Source organism: Drosophila takahashii, chromosome 2R, assembly GCF_030179915.1.
Source record: "Drosophila takahashii strain IR98-3 E-12201 chromosome 2R, DtakHiC1v2, whole genome shotgun sequence".
NCBI lineage: Eukaryota > Metazoa > Arthropoda > Insecta > Diptera > Drosophilidae > Drosophila > Drosophila takahashii.
The window spans coordinates 38,534,575-38,557,395 of record NC_091679.1 but is presented as its reverse complement, the minus strand read 5'-3'; the positions used below and the strand labels follow the sequence as shown (position 1 = coordinate 38,557,395).

General features: G+C 36.6%; 2 protein-coding genes across 4 annotated transcripts in view; one reads left to right on the top strand and one right to left on the bottom strand.

Annotated features, from left to right (window-relative positions):
* Positions 1-6,681, bottom strand: part of LOC108058811 (G-protein coupled receptor dmsr-1) — a 41,004-nt gene extending 34,323 nt beyond the window's left edge. For 2 of the 3 annotated variants that reach the window (XM_070213661.1, XM_070213663.1), the window contains exon 1: positions 5,484-5,691. The gene's annotated coding sequence lies outside the window, so the exon portion shown is untranslated. Of the gene's footprint in view, positions 1-5,483; positions 5,692-6,621 lie in introns of those variants that run through there. The other variant, XM_017143752.3, reaches the window with a different exon arrangement.
* A 3,162-nt stretch (positions 6,682-9,843) lies between these two features.
* The window catches only part of shn (schnurri), a 48,775-nt gene continuing 35,797 nt past the window's right edge, over positions 9,844-22,821 (top strand). Inside the window, exon 1 of the mRNA XM_017143718.3 lies at positions 9,844-10,818. Within this exon, the coding sequence (XP_016999207.3) occupies positions 10,788-10,818 (31 nt within the window). The 5' untranslated portion in view covers positions 9,844-10,787. The remainder of the gene's footprint in view (positions 10,819-22,821) is intronic.

Genomic DNA, 22,821 nt, shown 5'->3' with positions numbered 1-22,821 from the left:
GTTTCTTTTTATCATTAAATATTTGTGCTGAGTAATGGGCATTCGGTAATGTCCTTTTTGTGGCCGAGCCAACACTTGACTTTTGCTCTTCCTCTTTTTGAAAAACAAAATGGTCATTTGAGCAGGGCGATTTTGCAGGAGAGAGAAGAGTCCCCCCGACATAAAATACAATTACCAATGCCCGCTGGCCCCATTAGACAATTTATATGCAAACTTCAGACGGCTAGACATTCAATGCTAATGAATGCCAGCACGCACCAATAAAACAGCACAAAAACATTGGTAAAAAAAACAGCAACAATTGAATCAAGTGAAAACGGGCAGAACAACAAATAAACGCAGCATAAAGTTCAAAAGCTACCACCTGAGCCCCTTTTGCCGAAAGGTGAGCATCCAAAATGGACAATAAATAAAATTGCTGGTCTGAAATTGGGTGCTAAAGCAAACCACTCTTATGTTTAAATATTCCAAAAGGTAAATGGATGGGTATATCGATTTCAAGGTATCAAATAACACATTTGGGGTTGCAAAATGTTAAGCGAATATTTTGGCAGTTAAATTAAATAAGTCAGAAATGTTTTTTCATCAGACAGCATTTTTAATAGAATATATTTTCTTATAATATTTGAAGTGTATTTATATTATTACATATTTTAACGATAAACTATTTTTTTCATAAAAATATCGCCTGCTTTTTAAATTCCTAAATTAATTTTTGTTAAATAGAAGGTATTATGTATTCGTATATTTATTTTTTAAAAATAACATTAATTTTTTGGTATGCTCTTCATTTATATATATCTGGCTCAGGTAAATTGGCTGGCTGAACGGCCCAACAATGCCAAATCTTTCGACATATCCATAAATTTAACTTTAACCTTAAAGCATTTCCCCAAAAAAGCGGAAAAAGTCGTGGACCACCGAACGAAAATTGCCAAGAAAAATCGGCACGCGTTGGGCAAGTGCAAAGAAAACTCCGGCAGAGTCTCCAGAGATATATGTACACATAGTAGTGTAGCTCGTATTGTTTTGAGGACGACGAGTGGGTGTATTGGATGGGCAATGGGTGATGGTGGGTGGCTGGTGGGTGGATATTCTGATGTACACAGACATCTGCCGAAAACCTCGAAAATTGTTTATTGTTTACTCTTTGCACTCAACGTATTGTTGAGAGCATCCAGTCATACCAGCGATTGTGGGGAGAAAAAAGATGTTAAGTGTTTTTCGGAAATGAAAGCAAGTTATTTATTTAACCAGACCGGAAAAATATTACCATTCACCAGAAAAACAGTTTAAAATTGATAAAGAAAACTTGAACAATTAGTTACACTGCAGCATAAAATGTTTAAAAATTATTTAAAAAAACGTAACGCTTAGAGAAACAATTTCTAATATTAGGCGATTCACAAGACACAAAGAAAATAGTGAGTTGCTCGACAACATCCCAATCATTCAACTGTGTGCGATTCCAAGAATATTCTCTTCGTTCCACTCAATGGCATTGCCAAGAGGATTGATTACACATCATTAAAGTTACAAAATAGAAGGCGAGCTTCAACTTCAACACACACAAATCACTTATTTAAACCTTAAAGCGAAACTGTGTTTTGATATTTTCAAGCTATTGAAGTGCCTTTGATTTTCATTTGAAATTCAGAAACTTTTAATTTATTAAAATTGTAATAGTTTTTTGTATAATTTGTCAATTGATTGAACTGTATTTGCAATGGAAAAAAATCCTTATGTAACCGTAAAATTGTCAATATGTTTTTATTGACAGGGCAAAAATCTTCACTGATAAACAAATTGAATAGTCAATATTTGCATATTGGATGCAAAAATTCCAATTAAATATTTAAATTGCATCAAAAACGTAATATATAATTGAATGATTAATTTAACGAATAGATATTGGTAGAAAATATTATTTTACTCCATTAAAAAACTATTTTCAAATTTAAATTAATGTTTAACGTTTTTAAAATTAGCTATAATTGGTAAATGTACTGAACACAACAGCAAAGGATGAAAATAAAAGCGAAAAATATTTGGATTGAATATGATACCTTCGAATTTACAACGTTTTTTTATTAGGGTTGTAACATGAAAATGTACCAAATATCTCGGAAAAAAAATAAAACTTTGCTTTGAATTGCGACACATTTGAAAATGACGACTCAAAGCGAAAAAGATACTGAACCAAGGAAAATAAACAAACTTGTCATTTCGTAACAGAGGGTTTTTTGTACATATTTATTGACAGGATAAATTGTTGCAACAGTATAAATACATAACAAATATCTATCGAAAAAATTATAACTTTGCATTTGACTGTTTTTACTCTGTAGACAAACCAACATGTATAGTCAATTGATTACATTGAACTCGTAAAAAATAGTTTGTTTTCCCAAAATTTCTTTGTGTAGTTTTTAAAACAGATTCCACTTAATTGCCAAATGCGCAAAAAGGTATTTTATATTTCTGCTGCAGATTAAATCGCAAATTCCTGATATCTGACAAAAAAAACAATTATTAAGAATTTGAGACTTAAACTGGTTATTGCTAGAAAACCAAAGCCGTTAATCCTTTTCTATAAGTAAAAACATTTTTAAGGGGAAATTAATTCAGAAGCTTTTTATACGTAGAACAACGCTGAGATCCCAGGAACTACTAACCATGCAGATTTTTGGGGTTCCTACGCAGCGCAAGTGCGCAGAGTGCCTCGCCCCCTTGAACGCCCATAACCGCCTTAAACGATTTCAAAATGTGCCTCGAGCCCACATATTTAAAGATTTCGGAAAACTAAAAATGCAGGTTTATTTTGTTTATAAATCCCTATCGAAATGTAGAAGAAATCTTTCAAATCAGACTATTTGTTAAAAAGTTATGAGCAAATAATGGAATTCAAGCAGTGCAAGCAGTGGCTTGCATTTCCTTTACCTGAGTAACGGTTATCTGATAGTCGTGGTACTTCACTATAGCGTTCTCTCTTGTTAATTAACAAAAATGTTTAAGTTGCTCAATATTTTTCCGGTAAACCTATTACTGCTTTATGTAATTCAATGCTATTATAAAGAGGCAAGCTGAGATTACTTAATTACTTGTCAAACAACTTCCTTATATATCTGTACCCCAAAACTGATTACTCATCGCTGTCGTCCTTGTAGTTTTGGGAAGTTATATGACACAGCGGGAAGCCGCCTAATGAGACAAATCCCTTCGAAGGTCTTTGTCCCGATGACGGAAACCAATCATTGAACCTGACCTAAAGTCTTAGGGTCCTTATAGGCTGGCTAATTAACTCCCAGCTACTGTCGACATAAATTGTGGCCCCTGTCTGATGGTTTAATGCCCAAATTTAAGGCACATAAATTGGGATTTATTTGGTGGGCGAAAAGCGTCATTTGGGCGGGCTTTTTGTTGTAAGTACAAGCGTCATGCAAGCATTATTTATTTAATTTAGACTATGCCCCTGGTAATTTGAGATAATGAAGTCGACGGATGGACAGCAGAAGCAATGGCCTGGCCAGCCTCGCAACTTTATGCAATATTAAAATGCCACATGGCGTGCCGTAAGGCTCGACTTATTAAAAACCCTCCAGCAGCGATGTCACCTCATGCTGGTGTCTCTTTGGGATATGGGATGCTGACGCCATTGTGCTGGTAAAAAAAAGAAGAGAATTCCACTTTCTATTTCCGAATTGTCTGTTTTTTTTGGGGAATTTTTCATCCACGTTTAATTTATTCTTTTATGTTCCGAGCGTGTTACTTTGATGTGCCCACAATGGTGGCGCCACAAGCTCGCATTCGCAATAAATACAACTTAGGCATTCCACAAGCAGCCACATGAATTGTGATCCATGTATCCTCTCGGTTGAGTGTGGTTTAGCTTTTTGGGTGGGTTTGCAGTTGGCTGCTGGGTTTGGGGCATCAATTTCCTATTGTGGTAGGATTTCCGCCCGCAGATTGATATTTCGTGTTCGCTTGAATTCCCATTTGGCTTAAAGCGTGGTCAAGTATACACATACATTCCCAAGGCAACCGAAAGCATTGAATTCCCATCCCACTCCCCAAGGGCTTCATAAATTATGCATATGATCAATTAAACACAGAACATTTAACAGCAGGCATTCCGATGCCCAAGTTTGCAGCTTGGGACCAGTTGGGCCTTTTTTGTGTGTTCGCAAATAGTTTGCCTTCATTTACTATCTGATTATTGGGTATTTCGAACAATAACATTTTGCTTCTATTTATCATTGAAAAGAGAAGACAGAAATAGAGCTAATTAATTTTTCTGTTGTGTTATTTTTTTTAAGTTAAATATAATTTTTTTAAAGAAAGGTTAAAATTAAGAGTAAAAGAAAATACAATAAGTATTAACAAAGCTATAATTTTTTTACTTTTAACTTCCCATCAATTTTTTCAATCTTTCCTTTGGCTAGTTAGAATTAAATGAAAATAATATTCTCAAAAGTAAAAGGTAATATGTCATAAAACACATAAGCTATACCATTTTTTTTTCATTTAATTTCCTATCCTTCCTATGGCAGCTACTTGAACAAAAGAACATTTTTGGGAAAGTTTTATCCCGATAGATTCAAAACTGAGAGACTAGTTTGCATAGAAACGGACAGACAGACGGACAAATAAATTAGAACAACCAACCACTCCTAGTATTCTGACCACAGCTGTTTTCTTTGTCTACTGTCCATACGCTGTCCAAATGGTGCCAAAAACACCATCTCTCTTTCCTTTTAAGGTCCTTGTTCTCAGAATCCTTCTGTGAGGAGAGTTTTCGTAAACACACGTGAAATTTGCGCATCAAAGCAAACAATGCATTCATTAAAGTAAAATGCTGGTTCACAATTCTCGGAAGAATGCGAAAAACTAACATGGTAAACGGCTTTGTTGAATTCTGATGAATGTTTTTCTATGAATTCGCCTATAAAGCATCAGGATTCTCACAACGAAATGCAAACCACTTGTTTTGATTAACCTTGGCATTCTGAAATTTATGCCTCATCATATTTAATTTGAAGAGGGAAAATAAAATCAATTTGTCATCAAACGGAACCCTTTGTGGGTCCACCGGAAAAATGCAAAACAAAAAGTTCTGGGAACCCAATTACGGTCATATTTGACAAAATGGTCGAAAATGATTAATTAAATCGGTACCCAAAAGAGATTGAAAAATCAAATAAAATACGGCTTCGTGGAAAAGAGGTATCTAACATCAACTAATTACTTAGTACTCCTTTGTTTAAATTGGCAATGAAAATATTTTCTTTTGTTCCTGCTTAAAGCATTTTTTTTTAGAAATTTGAACAGAGCAAATTTATTTGCTTATTTTATTCAAATTACACAAGCCATTAGCTTTTGCTATTTTTTATATTTTCTTTATTGCTCTTGTTTTTCAGGGCCAATTAATACAAATGATTTTTTAATTCGGTGATAATTGAACATTAATTTAATGGCACACTCACATTTGCGTCTTATTTCCTCTGTTAGTTTATTTGTTTGGAATGTTTCACTGTTTACATTTTAGTAGATAAATAAACACTTTTATGTATTGATACACAAAAATCCAAAAATGTTGTTTTCAATTTTATTTATTTGATTTTTTTTAACTATTGTTTTTGTTAATTTTTCACACACCGCTATTTTTGATCCGCATTTTGAACCATCCTTTCACGCGCTCTGTTTTCCGAATGCGAGGAAATTCCGGCGGACGATGTTGATTTGGCGCCAAAGTGTTCGGCACTTCGAATTTCCCCTCCTTCCAGTCTTCCAGTTTTCGAAGTACTTTCGAACTGGAAGTGGAAGGCTTTCTAGCCGGCAATCGACGCCTGCGCATTGTATCATCAAAAATATAGTAAACAAAGACCAGCTGTTTTTGGCGTAATATATATATTAATTTTCATTGACGATGGAATATACTATATAGTAAGTGGGAGTGGGGGTAACTCTGGGGATAGGGATGAGTGATGAGATTAGAGTGAGCTCGTGTGCGGCTCTAATAAATATCAATGATTTGTGAAATTTCTCAAAAAAAAAAAACGAAAAAACAGCATCATTTTATTGAAAGTCGTTGAAGCAAGGCGTATATGAATCTGCTCATATGGAATTAAATTGAAGGGGGTGGTGCTGGGTGAAGGAACCGTAAACGAGGCTCAAGGCCACGCCTTTTACTTGTCACTCTGGCTGAGAATTCTCACAGCTGTCATGCAGATTCCCATCCACTTGACATCTTCAGTGTTTTTCGTGTCGTTTTTTTTGTTTATATTTTACTTTGACGCCGCATTACTTCAGCCTTTCGACACCAGGCGTTACGAGGCGTTACAGTTTGAACAGCTTTCGACTGGGCCCACGGTGTCTGCCTCAAATGAATCGGAAACAATAATGGCTGTCTCGTTGCCGCGGACACCTTAATTTATTCGGCTCGGTGAAGCCCATCCCATCCGTTTAAATCATGTGGGCGAAGGTATCGAGTAAACGAAAATGATTTCAGATTTTCAATATTTTATATGTATTTTCTTTATTGCCCTTGTTTTTCATAGCTAATTAATACAAATGATTTTTAAATTCGGTGATAATTGAACATTAATTTAATGGCACACTCACATTTGCGTTTTATTTCCTTTGTTAGTTTATTTGCTTGGAATGTTTGTCTGTTTACATTTTAGTAGATAAATAAACACTTTGATACACAAAAATCCAAAAATGTTGTATTCAATTTTATTTATTTGATTTTTTTGTACTATTGTTTTTGTCAATAAAGAACATTACTTCAAAAAATGTTTTATTTATATATTAATTAAACTGACTAAAAATATCATATACAAATATTAAATTCTATATTTGAAAGACTCCGGCTCCTTGTAATACAAAACTGTACGTTTTCCCGTATTTAGAGAATAATATAAAAAGCTTAGTGAATGATACACAAGGCTACATTTTTAAATTTTACACAATACTTTATTTACAAGCAAAAATTATACATACATTATTTTAATAAATGGGTGGATTTTGAACAATATATGAGGTTACTCTAGAAATTCATTTCAAACGCAGCAGACGTTTTCTCTTCAATTTAAATTGTATTTAATTTTGAACAAACAAAACCTTTGGAATTCGAAACATAAATACAAAGTACTACGGAAGGATACTTGAAGCCCCCTCGGACCACCGAAAATATTTGGTAACTTTTAAATTTCTAAAAAGGGATCGAGGATTTTTGGAACTTTAAGTTGAACCAAAAAACAAGAAAGGAAGCTACCTTCGGCCAGCCGAAGCTTATATACCCTTGCAGATAAAGTAATGCTCACTCGATGCTGTTCCAGGGATTTCAGATTCAGCGTTTCTATTTTTGAATTTTGTTTTTAAAGAGTCAAGAAATAAAACGCCAACTTCCTACAAAACAATGAATTTTCTTATATATCTTTGAATATTCCTATGGGAGCCTTAAGATATAGTGGTCCGATTGGGCTCGCTCCGACATATGTACTACCTGCAATAGAAAGAAGACTTTCGGGAAAGTTTCATCGCGATATCTTTAAAACTGAGAGACTAGTTTGCATAGAAACGGACAGACGGACAGACGGACCGACGGACAGACGGACATGGCTAGATCGACTCGTCTAGTGATGCTGATCAAGAATATATATACTTTATGTGGTCGGAAACGTCTCCTTCACTGCGTTGCAAACATCTGACTGAAATTATAATACCCTCTACAAGGGTATAATAATACCCTCTACAAGGGTATAATGATTTTATAGGTCAAAGGATGTACAAGTTTTCAACTGTAGAAATTATGAAATATAACCTAAGTAACTTTAACTCCTTTCTTATATTTCGTAGTCGACTTTTAAAGCAGCTCGTCGCTATTACTTAAGAATGGAATTGTTAATGCTTAATATATTAATTCGAATTATTGTGAAACCGCCCCTTCCGATAAGACAGTTTGACATGCTCGGTATTCTGGATGGGTCTAGCTAAGCCTCAAACCGCTGCAAAACTAAAAAAATATGGATACTTTTGGGCTGAAAAAAAATTGTTGTTGGAATTTTCGAATTCTCCAAATTTGGAGTAATTAAAAAATTGACGCAAGTCTGCTCATTTTGAAATGCAATTTTAAGTTCGAAAATGAGGAGCAAGTGATTTAAGTTTTTTATCAAAGCATAGCACTATGGGGCATTTGACCACTTTTGTTGGCCGAAATTAATAACTCGGTCATTTCAAAAGATAGTGACTTGAAACTTTACCAGTCGCCATTTCTTATCCCCCCGCATATTATATATGATAATCATCCGGATCGGAAAACTATATCATATAGCTGCCATAGAAACGATCAAATTAACTTTGCTGTTTTTGGAGATAAATGCACATAACTTTAGAAATAGCAATTATGTAAGTTTTTAAAACAATATTAACAGTTTTATACAAATCGGACGACTATATCCCAAAGTTTTAAAAAAAAGGGGCAAATGCAAGAATTTACTTTACATTTGTACGACTTTTTGTTCAAGTTGTAGCGGAACTTTCGTTTTAAAGCCGCTAAAGTCCACTTAAGTTAGTCAATTACAAAGCTAAGTATTTCTACTATATTTTGATAATAATTTAAAGTCACGAAAGTCCTTACTTCCTTAGCCACCAGTGCAAACGATAGGAGTTTGTGAAATTTGAGGTTATGGTCTAAAAAATTAAATTACAGAAAAAGTGGCAATAAGTGGCGATTCTGACCATATACATTTTAACAACAATTAAATAATCTACAAATCCCAATAGGTTCCAGAAGTGGACTCCGCTGGACTCACTTTGTTGCTCCATTTGAAAATTAGTTTTCTTACAAAAATGTACTTGTTAGACCACTCCCTTTAACACTCATTTGTAAGAAAAAACCGTCTCATTTTTGTCGTCGAACCACACAAATACTTAGTAAATAGCATAATCCTTTAAATCCAATCCAAAAAGTTTACTTAGATTGCTTAAAAACTCAAATTTAAAGCACTTTAAAACTGCAAGCAAAAAGTCGAAATTCAACAGCTCGATAATTGCATATCGAACAGCTGATTTAACAGCTCCTACCTTAACAGAGGCGACCTCTATCGGATTTCTGTAAACGTAACATTGTTAAATGGTCTTTTGTTAACACATCCTCAAACAACATTTTTTGTTTTAACGACTTTTAAAAAATGGGTTTTGGCCAACCAAAGTGGTCAAATGCCCCATAGTGCATAGTATGCAAGGCTACGAGATCATCGAGCGACATCCTTCGGCAACTTTAGTACAAATCCGGAAGGTGCCAGACGAGGGGCGATGGCCGTCACCCCGTCCATCACGTTGGACCAGTTGACGTGCATTGGTGACAATGTGGAGTTGGCTGGGAGGAGTCTGGCCATTTCCATCTTCTTTATCAACTGTGAGGATAAACTAATAAATTATAATGAAAAAACATGGGGGTCTGTTTAGTCAGTTATCAAGTCGCCGAAAGCCAAAGAATTAACCCTTATCTAGAGCTTCTGCAATTGACATTTAAGCTCTGGTCACACACAATATTGTGGCCCACTGATAAGCGGGTTTCTCTTGGCCAAAACAGGCCTTCTCTTTGCTTCTCTTCGTTACTCTTCGGGCGAGAAAAGAAAAAAGGTAAACAGAAAGATTGAAAGGCAAACGTTTCAATTGAAACAGAAAGCGGAGCAAATTGAAAGCCCACTCTGCCGCTCTTACAAGCTCATTTCTGCGTCGCAAGAGAGCTCATTTTGGGGACCCCAATGCTTGGCGTTTTGGGGGCCTAACGGATTTTCGCTCTGTTTTCTGTTTCTGTTTGTCCGTGAACGTCGAGCAATCGTCGCCTCTCGTTTTCGCGCGCTTCTCGCAATTCTCGGTAAATGGTAAATGCGCAAAAAAGCCAGCAACAAAATCAAATCAATTCGCGAATCGCATGGTGAATACACGATCGTTTTATTAATAGAATTCCGCCACAGCCATATAATGCATATATATTTCGAAAGAAAATAAATTAAATAAAGTGAGACCATCAATAAAATACACACTTAGTTGATAAGCAGCGTAAAAAACACGTTAAACGTTGATTTCTGAAAGAATTTGCCGCGCGCGCGAATTAGTTTCGAATATTGCGTATACGCAGGGTCCACCAGAAATAATACAAAAATACAAACCTACCACAACAAAAAAGGGGAACACAACACACAGAGCAAAACGGCATATCAAAATAAAAACAAGAAACATTTCGTAGTATATTTTACACCAACGAAGAGAGGATACCCATATATGGATTTATATAGCACATTTACAGCAATCAAGGATTCGAAGAAAGGATAGCAGAGCAATGCCAGCCAGCGGGTTGCAATCTCCACCAGGTCGACAGGCAAGCGGCATATCAGGATAAACCCAGAGACTTGGACATCATGGCTCCTCTATTTGTCTAGTTGGCAAATACCAGCGAACCGGGAACCAGGCCACACACACACTTACACACACACACTCTCGGACAAACAAGGACGTTTGTCATTGTGTGCGTCAAGGACGCCCTCACACACACACACATTGTTGTGCCATACAAACAAACCAGTGTCCCAAGCGGGCGTGCCAGCTGGGCGGCCACTGATTAAATATACATCAGTCAAGCGCAAGGATCCTAATTTGCAGCAGTTGTCCCATGTAAAAGGAGCAGGGACAAACGGACAAGCGGACAAACGGACAAGCGGATAAACGGACACACGGATAAGCGAAAAAACAGGAGTCTAAACTTAGAAGCAAGGAAAATGGCGCGACGCAAGGGCAGCGGTCGAGGCAGTAAGTAGAAATTCCTGTTAATTATTTACAAATCAAACTTGAGCTCGCAAAATATGCCAGCGAAATTCCAAGAATTTTTGACTTTACTAAAATGTGTTGAGCTGTTTTGTAAAACTTTCCATAAAGATAAGTATTTTACAAGGGCGGGGGACCAAATTTGAAAGATAAGCCTTAAGAATTCACGCTAAAATGTGAATATTCAACTTAACGTTTTCAGCCAAAAATCTCGAATAAGTTAGTTTTCTTAAAGAACCATATTTTAGTGGACTAAATCGAAAAAATGTTTTGTAAACCAAATTAAATGGTTTAATACACACACAAGGCTTCTTTTAAAAACTGGAAAATATTTAATAAGCATTAAAAAGTACCAGATTTCTTAGCAGAACTCAAGGACATCGAGTTACTCAGCTGCCATATGGCGGGAAACTAATATCCTTATCAAGCAGCCATTGCTGCCTCTTCAATGTGAAAAGAATCTCGTCAAGTGCAGTGATTTTTTGTATTACGAGTCAAAGGAAAAAATATATAATTAAGGAAGTAGTTGTCAGCCACGCCCCCACTCGAAACCCTTGGCTGTATCTGTATCTATAAGATACATTTTTTGCATTATTATTTGTGCCATGAGTGCTTTGCTCGCGAGAGGGAGAGGCATGCATAAAACATGAAACAACAGCGTCAGTAGTCACTTTTCATTGCATTGCGCCCACGCCCAGTCAGTCACCCAACCACCCACCACCCACAACCCCCTTTATCATTTCCATTCAGTTGCGTTGGCGCGCGCGCTGCAAAATGTTGGGGATTCCCTTACGTAATCCCCCAGCGCACACAAAAGGCAGGCGAGCAAACAAACAAACATACGTACACTCGGGCCACGGCAAACAAAACAAAAACAAAAACACAAACGAAATGGGCAAAAGCCAGAAACGGAAAAACAGAAAGCAGAGAGCAGACAACAGAAAACGGGGAAAACAGAAAGCAGAAAAACAGACGCAAACAAGGCAGCTTGTTTGCCAGCCAGTCGGAATCGCCCCATGTAAAATGGCCAGAAAATCAAGCTCAACCAGCGTCATGAACTTTTGGCGCTGCTCACCCGCTCAACAGGCAGCTCACAGATACAAAGATACACAGTCACAGATAAAGATACAGGCACAATCGCAATAGCAATCCCAAAGATACTTTGCGTCACGTCACCGCGGCCTGTTAGTCAAGTTGCTCTCGGCTGCGTTACTCATGCCACAGTTTGAACCTATTAAAGAGCTAGAGATACTTTGTTGTATTCGTTGAATACCTCACCACACTTCCCCACACAGCGCTTTTTTAGATACTTTTGCCAAATGAGATACAAGTGGGCTGCCTGCCTTTTGATATATGCCAAGTATTCCTCGCTGGGCGGATACAGTGCACATTCCTAGTCTTTGGTACGTCATAAGGAGATGACAAACTCTCGTTTCGATATTAATGGAAAAATATTAATAGTATTTGGTAAAATACAAATGTTTATTACCAACAAATTAATTTTAAAATATATAATTATGAATCCATTTTGGCATTATAAAAATAATTTCCAAATCGACTCAGATAAATAAAATATTATTAAAATATTAATTTAAATAATAAATAATTACAATTCGGGGTTTTATTTATTCCAAAAAAATTATATATATTTATAATGAGAACCTTACTTGAACTATTTTTTTTATTTAAACATTTGTAACTGTTCTTTAAAAAAATTTTTTTTCTTGGAAACTAACTTTAATTTATTTCTAATGTTTTCGAATAGTACTTTTCTCTTTTCTAATCCCTTAAAAACCTTTAAAAATTTGTCCTCTTATTAAAAATTTCTTTCTAAATAAGGATTAAGTTAAAAATTAGATATTTGTAATTACAGAGTTTCCACTGTATCAGGCGCAACATGTTCAAAGAGCTCGGGTCTCCCTTTGCTACGCCTTGAGCTCAAGCAGCCGATGGGTTTTGGTTTCGGTTTGGGGACGGTATGGGTTTTGAGTTCGAGCTTTGAGGTTGGGGAGTTGGGCTGAAACACTTAAGCTGGCTTTGGCTTTATGGCGGGGGATTCGGGAGTTTAGAGAGGGAATATGAAGTTGGATGAGGAAATCCCACCCACTCCCTCTCCCTGCGGCTGGCATTTCGCCGCACTTTTATTACAGAGTATTTTCATTCCATCGCTACCTTTGTTTCTGTTTCCCTTTGGCAACTTTGCTTTGGCCCGTTCGCATTCCATTTCCATTTCGAATGAAAAAGAAAAGCCTTTTAGTTTGCGTAGTTTTTGCCTTTCAGAGGGGTTGCTTTTCATTTTGTTGGGCGGGGGATTTGGGTTCTAGGAAGGTGAGGTGGGAATGGCAATGGGTTTTTTGGGGTTGGAGTCCTTAAGTGCTAGGTAACCGCCTATGTAGGTCTAGGTGTGGCCATAATAGAGCCCGTTTCCATTTGTTGATTGCTCTGATTCCGTTAGTAATACGGGATTAGGTGTTTAAAGTGGAACGAAGATGTGATTTAAATTTAGAATGCCGGTAGCAACAAAGAAAAAGCTTTTGAAATATGCATATGCAGCCTTAAAAATGTATTCATATTTTTTTAAATGCAGTAAAAATATACAGGATTCTAAGAGGGTGTGTATTTTAATGTTTGCTTAATTTTTTAACCATATTATTTATTTGCATAAACCCTTTTTGGGGATTTTCCTAAAAAAAATCTCTTCTCTTTATCCATTAACTAACCTTTCCTAAACTCATTAATTAAAAAAAAAAGGAAATCTGCCTCCAGGCACGCAACAATTCCTAAACGAATACAATTTCCTGAGTCACAACTAAACCATTCTACCAAATTGGCTGGCCCCCTTTTTTCGGGGCCATATCATAGCCATAAACAAACACTCCACTCCAGCTTTTTCCTGGGACGCCTTTTAAGCAACTGTTGTGGGCAGCCACGCCCGGAAAATTCTCTCTACTGTCATCCTGCCCGCCTACCGCCCCCTTTTGGCCACTAAAAAGGTCATGGCAGAGAGGAAAACAACAAAAAGACCCAAAAAAACACACGGAGGAAAACAAGGAAAGGAATGAAAATAAAAGGAAAATAAATAAACGTGAAGCGAAATCCGGGCCCGAACTTTACCTATGAGTTCAGGCCAAAATAAAACCCCATACCTGTAGCGAAAGGACCTGCCACACAGAGCGAAAAACGTATATACATAAGCATATATAAAAGGCAATAACAAACAGAAAAAAATAAAAACAAGAAATTAAGGGAAAAGTTGGCAGCTGGGAAAAAAGAAAGGAAAAAGCTGGCAAAAATACATGTGTGTGTGGGAAAAGTTCTTCATCACATGCACACTCACACACACACAGAAACCACCCACACATTCAAGGCAAGTCTATGAAAGCGCAGGGCTTCCCCAAATGATAAAGTTTTATTTGCTTTTGCGGGCGCACATTGGATTTTTTTCTTTTATTTTTTTTTTGTATATTTTGTGGGGCAGCTGCCGGCAGAGACAGCGACTGCGACGTCGACGCCAGCAGCACTCCACCATAATAAAACGAACATTGAACGATGATGATGATGAAGATGGGGGTGGTAAGTGGGCTGTGGGTGGTAGGTGGTGGGCGCTGGTTAATGGGGATGATGACGTTGCCGAGGCGGTCGTCAGTTAGTTGCCACAGAAAGGCGAGCATTAAACCAAGTCAAGCAACCACTGGGGATTTCCCGGAAATTAAGCGACCCAAGGATACCCCACAATGGATAAAAAAGTTTATCCAGGAGTTCCTATATCCAATAATTCTCACGCACCTTTTATGGTTTCATGTTAAATTTTAAATTAATATTCTTTTTTGTTTGTATGCTCATATAATTTTATATCAAACATAATCTATTTTCCTTATATAGTGAAACAAAACTTTAATATTAAAAAGGACACTTAATTATGTAATATTTTATTTTTGCTCAATTTAATTTTTTTCTGATTTTTTTAAATATTTTAAAATATTGTTAAATACAAATGTGCTTTATGGAAAGCTTTACAATATCATCCATTTCTAAGAAGCCCTGCTGGGTGGCGACAAGTTTAACACAAATGAGTAGGCAACCAGTGAAAGAGATAGAGCTACAAGGAGTGAAAGAGAGGGGAGTAAGTGGAAATGGTGGAAAATGGGGGGTGTGACAAGGAAACGTGAGCTTGGCCCCCTTAACAACCCGATGTGTCACGGGTAGCGAGCCTTGTTGGCTGTGGCCAATGTGAGCTGTTGATGCACTGAAAGATAATATTATTACTTGCCGTTATCATAAATTTTCAAACTCTTAAAAGTTCAAAACCTTTTAAAAAATGTTCTTTAATTCCATTTTTAATCTGAAGATTTCTTTTGGATTGATAAATATAAAAAAATAAAATAAGAGAATTTAAAAAAAAAAATATTTTAAAATTACCCACAGATGGTACTCCAAATTGACGACCAATTTATATGATTATTTTCTCTCAGTGCACCGAGGTTGTTGCTGTGGCTGAAAGCAGTTCAGCAGCAACAACAAGGGCCACAGCAACAGTGAGTGTGTGACGGCAACGACCGTGAAAGGCCATTTGCCTTCCACTTCAACCCACCCGCCCCATTTTCGGCCCACAATGGGTGTGTTTGCCTGTGTGTATGCGAGTGTGGCAAGGATAACCTAATACAATTTTTGTTTTTGTTGCCTAAGGACGTGCCGGAATTCGTTCGTGTATCTCTCGACTGCTTCGTCATGAGGTGGCGTTGGGCTGGGTTTAATGTTCGGGGTTCGGGTTTGTGTGTTCGGGGTGTTCCGACCTTTTATCCTCGCCTTTCGAATGGGGCAAAGTGGCGTTTCCTACGTCAGATGCCTAGATTTGCGGCCCTTTCTGTTGGAACAGCTGGTTGGAAAATATTTCCCTTGTAATTGAAGTGCATAATTTGAAAAATATTCCCATTCCTTGGGGAAATGGAGCAGCGGCGGCTGTGGCTGAATAGTAAGCAATTATTAAAGCCCAAGCCAAGTTAATTAATGTTGTGGATTTTCTATGAAATTTTAAGCAAGCAAAACGTGTAAATAATTTCCAACTATTATGCATTCTCACAAGACAAACAAACATAATTATAACAAACTGTAAATAATGAACAAAGCTTAGTCAGGGGATCATGAAAAGAGATTTCGGTTTCTATCTGGACGCCTTTTCACAAAATGCTCATTTAATTCAAACGAATAGAGCTCAACACTGTTTGTAGAAATTTGCAATTACGTACTTGCTTTTATGGGTGAGAAGTGAACTGTTTATTTTTGTAGCGATTTGATAACCTTTTCACAGCATAGGTCAATGCTAAATACGGTCAATGAGTTTGTTGTTCATATGAAGTTCCACCCAAAACATATTTTGCCATATTATTTTGAAAGCTAATAAATTAATATGACAGAAAAACGTAATCTGTTTCAAATTACTTTAAACTATAAATACTTCTTCTTGAAGAACATTATTCTTTACTTCTAAAAAAGAATAAATATTATTTAAATCTTATAGGAAACTCTTTAATTTCTTAACAATAAATTAATAATATTATTTTAGAATTTAATTTCAATATTTCTATAAAATTATATTTCTATTAATTATTTTCAATATTTCTAAATTATTTCTATAAATTTATATCCCAAATAACTTTACATTTAATTAATATAAAGAATTATAAACAGAAACAGAATAACAGAAATAAATTGCTCATAAAGTTCAGGCAAGTTCACTTGTCTTCAAAAGCAAAGATAGCTTCAGCAATTCAAACATCGAAATTTTCCCTCCAAATCAGCTGCCCAAATAGGCGCTTTAAAAATAACGAAACGAAAAGGTAAAAAATTCTTTGAAAAACTAAAGCGAAATATTCAGTCGCCTCGAGTGTCACTGCAAAAAAAAAACTGTTTTTTATGATATTCATTTCATTTTTATTTTCTTCTAATTTCTGTTTGTCTACGCAAACTCACACAAGCCCAGGCACTTAAAAAACGAACGTGTTGAATTTGGGTTTACAAAAACAAACCCAACGCAAATATGCAAAGTCAGAGAAGAGCAACAATAAAACAAAAAAAAAATCAAGCAAAAAAAATAAAGAGTAAAGAAAATAAAGGCAGGCATCACGTCATACCGGTTTCAGTTTAATTCAGCGTCGTCAGCTCGACTTGGCCAACGTTTAGGCATATTGTTGCTGCGCTGCTTGTTTGTGTTGCTGCTGTGATGTTGCTGTTGCCGCTGCCCCGAAAGCAAAGGAAAACTGAACCAGAAATATGGGGGAAGCTCACGAAAGAATGAATACAAAAATACAAACACAAGACCCAAAGTCCGGCACAACAAGAGACAAACACGCGCGCACTTTGGCTTTGGGGCTAGGGCCATGGATTGTTTTCAAATCGAAAGGGGGTCTGAGTTTTTCAAGGGGGGCTTAAGTGACGCGAATGTGGCTGCAACCCACCAGCCAAGTGGCTGCAGTTCGTTGCGTTCTGCACAGGGAAAAAAACTATAGCTATAATTAAATTAAAAGCAAAACTGCAGTGGCAACTAGAGCTTACAAATTATCTATATTTTCATAATATTTATTCGATTGCCAGTGGAAATACCGATTAATATGGAAATTATATCATTTATAGAATAGTTATTATGAAAATGTTTTAGCTGCAATAAGGTTTTTACGATTATTTAAAAATATTAAATATTAAATTGTGTAGAAAATTAAAAAAAAAATCCACTTGATTTCTAAGCTTCAGTATTTATTCCAGTATTTTGCGAGATAACTGAAATCTTTAGATAGTGTAGCATGTTATACCAAAAAACACCAAACCAAAAAATAATTAATTTTTAAATATTTCTATTTTTATGTTTTTTAGAATACTTCAGATAATCTTCAAAATTGAAACTTAAATTATAAATTTTAAACTTTTAATCATATAACAACAAAACTTATGCAAGCCTTATAAAAATCTAACCACATAACTTTTTAATTATTATGCTCTTTTTCTCCGTGTGTCTTCCTTACAATGCACTAATAAAACCACAATTCTGGCACTGTTAACCTGTTTCGGCGTCACTCGGTTTTGCGGCTGTGTTGCGATAGCCAGCTTGGCTTAAGACTTTATTAAATCGCTCTCGAAGTTGCGGTGGTGCTGGTGGTTGTGCCGCCGCACCCACTCGTCCAACAAGCCCAAATATTAGCACACAGAACCGAACCGAAACGCCTGAGTGACAGGCAGTCGATGCATTGTTGTTGGCCAACGATGATGATGATTCACCTGACGGTTTATATACGAGTGTTTCTATCAAGTTTTGCGCTCCATACCCATACCCATGCCGATCCGCTCCGCTCGCCTTTTGGCCATTTCAAACGGGTTTCTATATCATCTTTGCCTTTATTCCGCTCGACTCTATCTTACTCACCACTCGACGAGTTGGCTTCAAATTATCGCAGCGAATTTCTTGGAATTTCATTTTGGCCCGGGTGGGTGATTAATCGTAGTAATCAATAATTTATCAGCACGTATCAATTTAATTTGTAGTCGAGCCCAGAAACGCCTCAAATGCACATTTGTCGAATTTGGGGTCTTTTGGCAGACGTTTTGTTGCCAGCAAGTCAATACCTAATTGCAATTGAAATTCACTTTGAATTCGACCACTGGGTTGACATAGCAAGCAGGAGTTCTCAATCAAACTGTGACGCCAATATTGACTAAAAGGGAACTTTGATAAATTCAAATAAGTCATTATACTGGAAGCAATATATTCTTAAAAATATTAAATTCTTGAAATAATATTACTTAAATAAAATCAGAAATAAATTTCCCATTTTAAATCAGATATTTTGACAATATAATACACAGAATAACATTAAGTCATGCACATCCTTCCCTCAGAAAACTGATACATAAATCCTCACACATGCACACCCATCGAACTGAAATTCGCAGAATAACGAAAAGTTGATTTCCGATAAAAAGTTAAGTGCCCCCAAAAGCCCAAAAGACAAGCAAAGGCCAGCCTCCCAACAGGTTCAAACACTCCACATGTTCACCTCAGATATGATTACGTTGCCAGTGTAGACCTGGCTAAAAGAAAGAGAGGGCAGCACTGAGAAAGCGAGATGGCGAGACAGGTAAACAAGGTTACTACGTCAGGTAGAAGTCCCTTTGTGCTGGAGTTGCCCAGGGATAGAATCGAACAGAACCACAACCACTCAACGCCTAAAAGCGCAAAACAATAAACAAGCCAAGATCACAAGGAGGCGAGACAGAGCCGGAGATATTGATTCAGAGCGAGAGGGATAATAATGCAATAGTGGAGACAGGTTTGCCGGCTCGTCAGGAACAAAAGGGTTCTCCACATGTCCGAAGACAGGGCAATGTGAAGAGGGTCCCAACTCTCAAGTTCAAATTCGAGCAGCATCGATAGCACCCAGAAGATGCACATTAAAAAATACCTACTTATTTTCAAAATGTGTCAATAGTTCGATTAAATCATTTATTAAACTAAGAGAAATATTCTACATTTCTAGAACCGCTATTAAGTAATCAGGTAATAAATAAATCAATTACCATTTAAAAAAGGGTTCATTAAAATCTCCAGAGATTTAAAATCCTTTAAAAATTCTGCCTAGAAGTATGCTGCTATATTTTAAGTCCGAATAACACAAATAAATAAATATTTAGTCATTACTCTTCGCAGGATTTTTAAAAATTATATTTATGTGTTGTAAAAATTAAAGATCTAGAAAGAACTGCACTGAAAATCTATCTTCCATCTGGAATTCCTTATCTGCATTTGGAATATCTTATGTCTGTACCTAACCACCTTGTTGCATTTTTCTGTTTATTATAAAGCCAAAAACTATGAATTGAATTCTGATGACTATTCTGAACTAATTCTGTTTTTCTGCCGGTGTGACATTGATCGGCTGCGTTTTAGCCTGCTTTGGGTTAAAGACCCATGCATGGAGTCTCCCTATATCTCGTGCAATCCCCCGTCCAACGTCACCATCTCCAACTGCGACTGTCTGGCGACGATGTCGTCTTGTTGTCTGGCGACGGCGGCGTTTTCAAAGCGAAACAATCCCGGGATGCAATCGGAAAGACTCGTAAACTGTAAACCTATCTCGGGATGGGGGGAACTCTCCTCATAACCAATATTACTCAACTTTGAATTACTCGTAACAGAAATATTATGCTTCCGATGAAAAATGAGCCGGGCACAAGTTTTCTTATGCAAAATACTTGCCTCGGAGCTTTCAGCTAACAGGATTCTGGGAAAATACATTTTAAGTTAAGAAGGGGAATGAAAGACAATGAACAGGGGGCAAAAATACTTTTCGAGGAGCTGTGGCAAGGGGGCGGATGACTGCAAAACTTTATATTAAACGACAGACAGAACCAGAACCACAAAATCGTACTCTCGCCGTCTTTCTCTTTCACGCCGGCGCCCTCTCTTTCGCGCCGTGGGCCATTTGTTGAAGGAAGTCACGTTACGAATGTGGCACGTAGTGAGCCCAGCACGTCGGGCACGTCGGTGAGGCGCCAGCATTTAGAATTCTGTTTATAGACCGCTCCACGCACAGCCAACTCTCTCTCTCACACTCACTCTCCACCACCCAAAGCCCCACGCCCCCTTTTTGCAACAAGCTCGTGCTGCAGATACAATCGGAGCGAGAAAGCGAATGACAGAGAACCGAAAAGTAAAGCAACGTCAAGTGCTACGCCTCGCGAATCTTACAGATACAGTGGCGTATCTGTTGGTCAAAAGCAATTAGGAGAATATTATCTCAAAGGTAGAGTTTTACATTGAGAAAATAACTAGTCGATTACGCGAATTCTTTAGCAAAAAAGCAAGTTCAAGTCTTAGGGGAAATACTAATTTTTCTATGATAGGATCATAATAATATATTACTGTCTTATCAAATACTCTTAAATTTCTTTAACCTTAATGCATTATACACGCGAATTCTTCAGGATTTTTGTTTTATTTTTATAGTAGGTACAAGAAGGAAAAGGGTCTTAGGGAAATACTAATGTTTCTAAGATACGATCATAATAATATCCCGCTTTTTTATCTACTAATCCTAAATATCTTTAAGCTTAATCCATTATAAACGCGAATTCTTGAGGATTTTTATTTTACTTTTTAGTAGGTCCAAAGAGTTTATTTTGAGAATAACTTCTATTTTGTTAGTCTGAAATTGTAATTCTAGCCTTAATATTTATTTTAAAAAATCTTTCAAGCTAGAGATATTTTACTGTACCAAAACCAGCAGACATTGCAGAAGGTGTGGAGGCAGTTGATTGAGGATTGTCGCACACACAATCACACTCACTTCCAATTGTACGCACACATACTCACTCAGAGACAGACAGATTTGGTTTTTGCGCCTTTTTCTTGTCGAACACGAAAGTTGGCAGCTGTTGCCGTTGCCAGGATGCTCCGAAGTTCGAACTTGGCAGCAACAGATACTTTTATTTTTTCGCTGGGACCTGTATCTTTGTATCTTCGCCGGGCAAAAGATATATATATATGTATGTACAGTATAATAACGAAATGGGACGGTACACACAGACAGCAACAATGTTACCATGGCTATGACGTAGTCGTTGTTGCTGTTTGCTTGCGAGATTTTAGCCCAAGTCTTTGGCTTTGCTTTGGCTGGTGAGCTGTAATTTATGTTAACGCAGATCGAGAAATAAATCTTTATTTATTTTTCCTCGACTTGTTGTGGCCCTTTTTTTTTTTTTGTTGTATTTCCCCTGAAACCGAAGGACGCGATAAATTTCTGCACAACAGGGCCAGCTTGAAATTGCGATTGAGTTGATAAGGTCGAGGAATACAGAGGAAATTATATGGCCCTAAACTTTCCTAAGTTAAGTATTCAGCATTGGGAATTTTATCAGTACTCTCCACATTCCCCTTAATTAACTTTATAAATCCTTTTTAAAAAACAAGATATGTTTTGGTATTTCGGAAAAAAAAACATTTTGTTTTAAACTTAAAACACTTCATATTAATGGTACAAAAATGTCAAACAGCTACATACAACTTTTGAAGATATTTTTTAAAAATAAATTATTATATTTTTTTTTAAATTAAATTTTAGCAATACCTCAGAACTTTTAGTCAAAGGTTTTGAACAAATATATTTTCACAGCAATCATATCTTCTACCCAAAAAATTATGGCTTTAAGTAAGACTGAAACCATTGACGCAGGTCAAAAACAAATAAGATACTTATAACGTACAAATAATAATAATTATCCAGTGACGTAGTTACCTTACCATTAACTTCTGCTTTTGGAACTCTTGAACTTGAGCTGATTTCCAATTCTTTTTCTCACATTTTTCTATCATTTTTATCTTGTGGAAAGGTGAAACAGCAATAAGCGGACGACTAACGGGAAAAGTACCCGTGAAATCTTATCGCTTGTGAACCGGAGGCAAGAACAAATACTAGGCAATTAAGGCGAGAGCAACAACAACAAAAGCTAATGATAATCGACCAACAACAATAATAATAATCAGCCTGTGACTAAAAACAACAAATGCGTTAAATATATTTACGTACATTTACATATATATTTCCCAAACGAGCTGTAGAAAAAATAAAAGAGAGCAACTAGCAGCTCTCTTTCAATTTCAATTTCAACCCAGGGAATTCCCTCTCTTTTCGGTTGAACAGCGAGTTGAAAGCGCAAATTGAAAGTATTTAAAAAGGGAGAGAGCGAGAGAGAGTATGCAATTCAAAGGAAATTAAGCATAAAAAGTGAATAACTTTTGATAATTGCGGTGTCAGCGTTTTGGCATTCCCTTTTGCGCTCATTCAACTAGACGAGCATATATTTAGATTGATATATGTATGAATGTGTGAGTGAGTATGTGTGCAAAGGCAGATTAGTGATGAGTGTTATTTTTATACGAGGTATTTGCAGAATTAAGGAGTATATTGTGTTCATATGGAAAAAAGAACCAATAAAACAAAG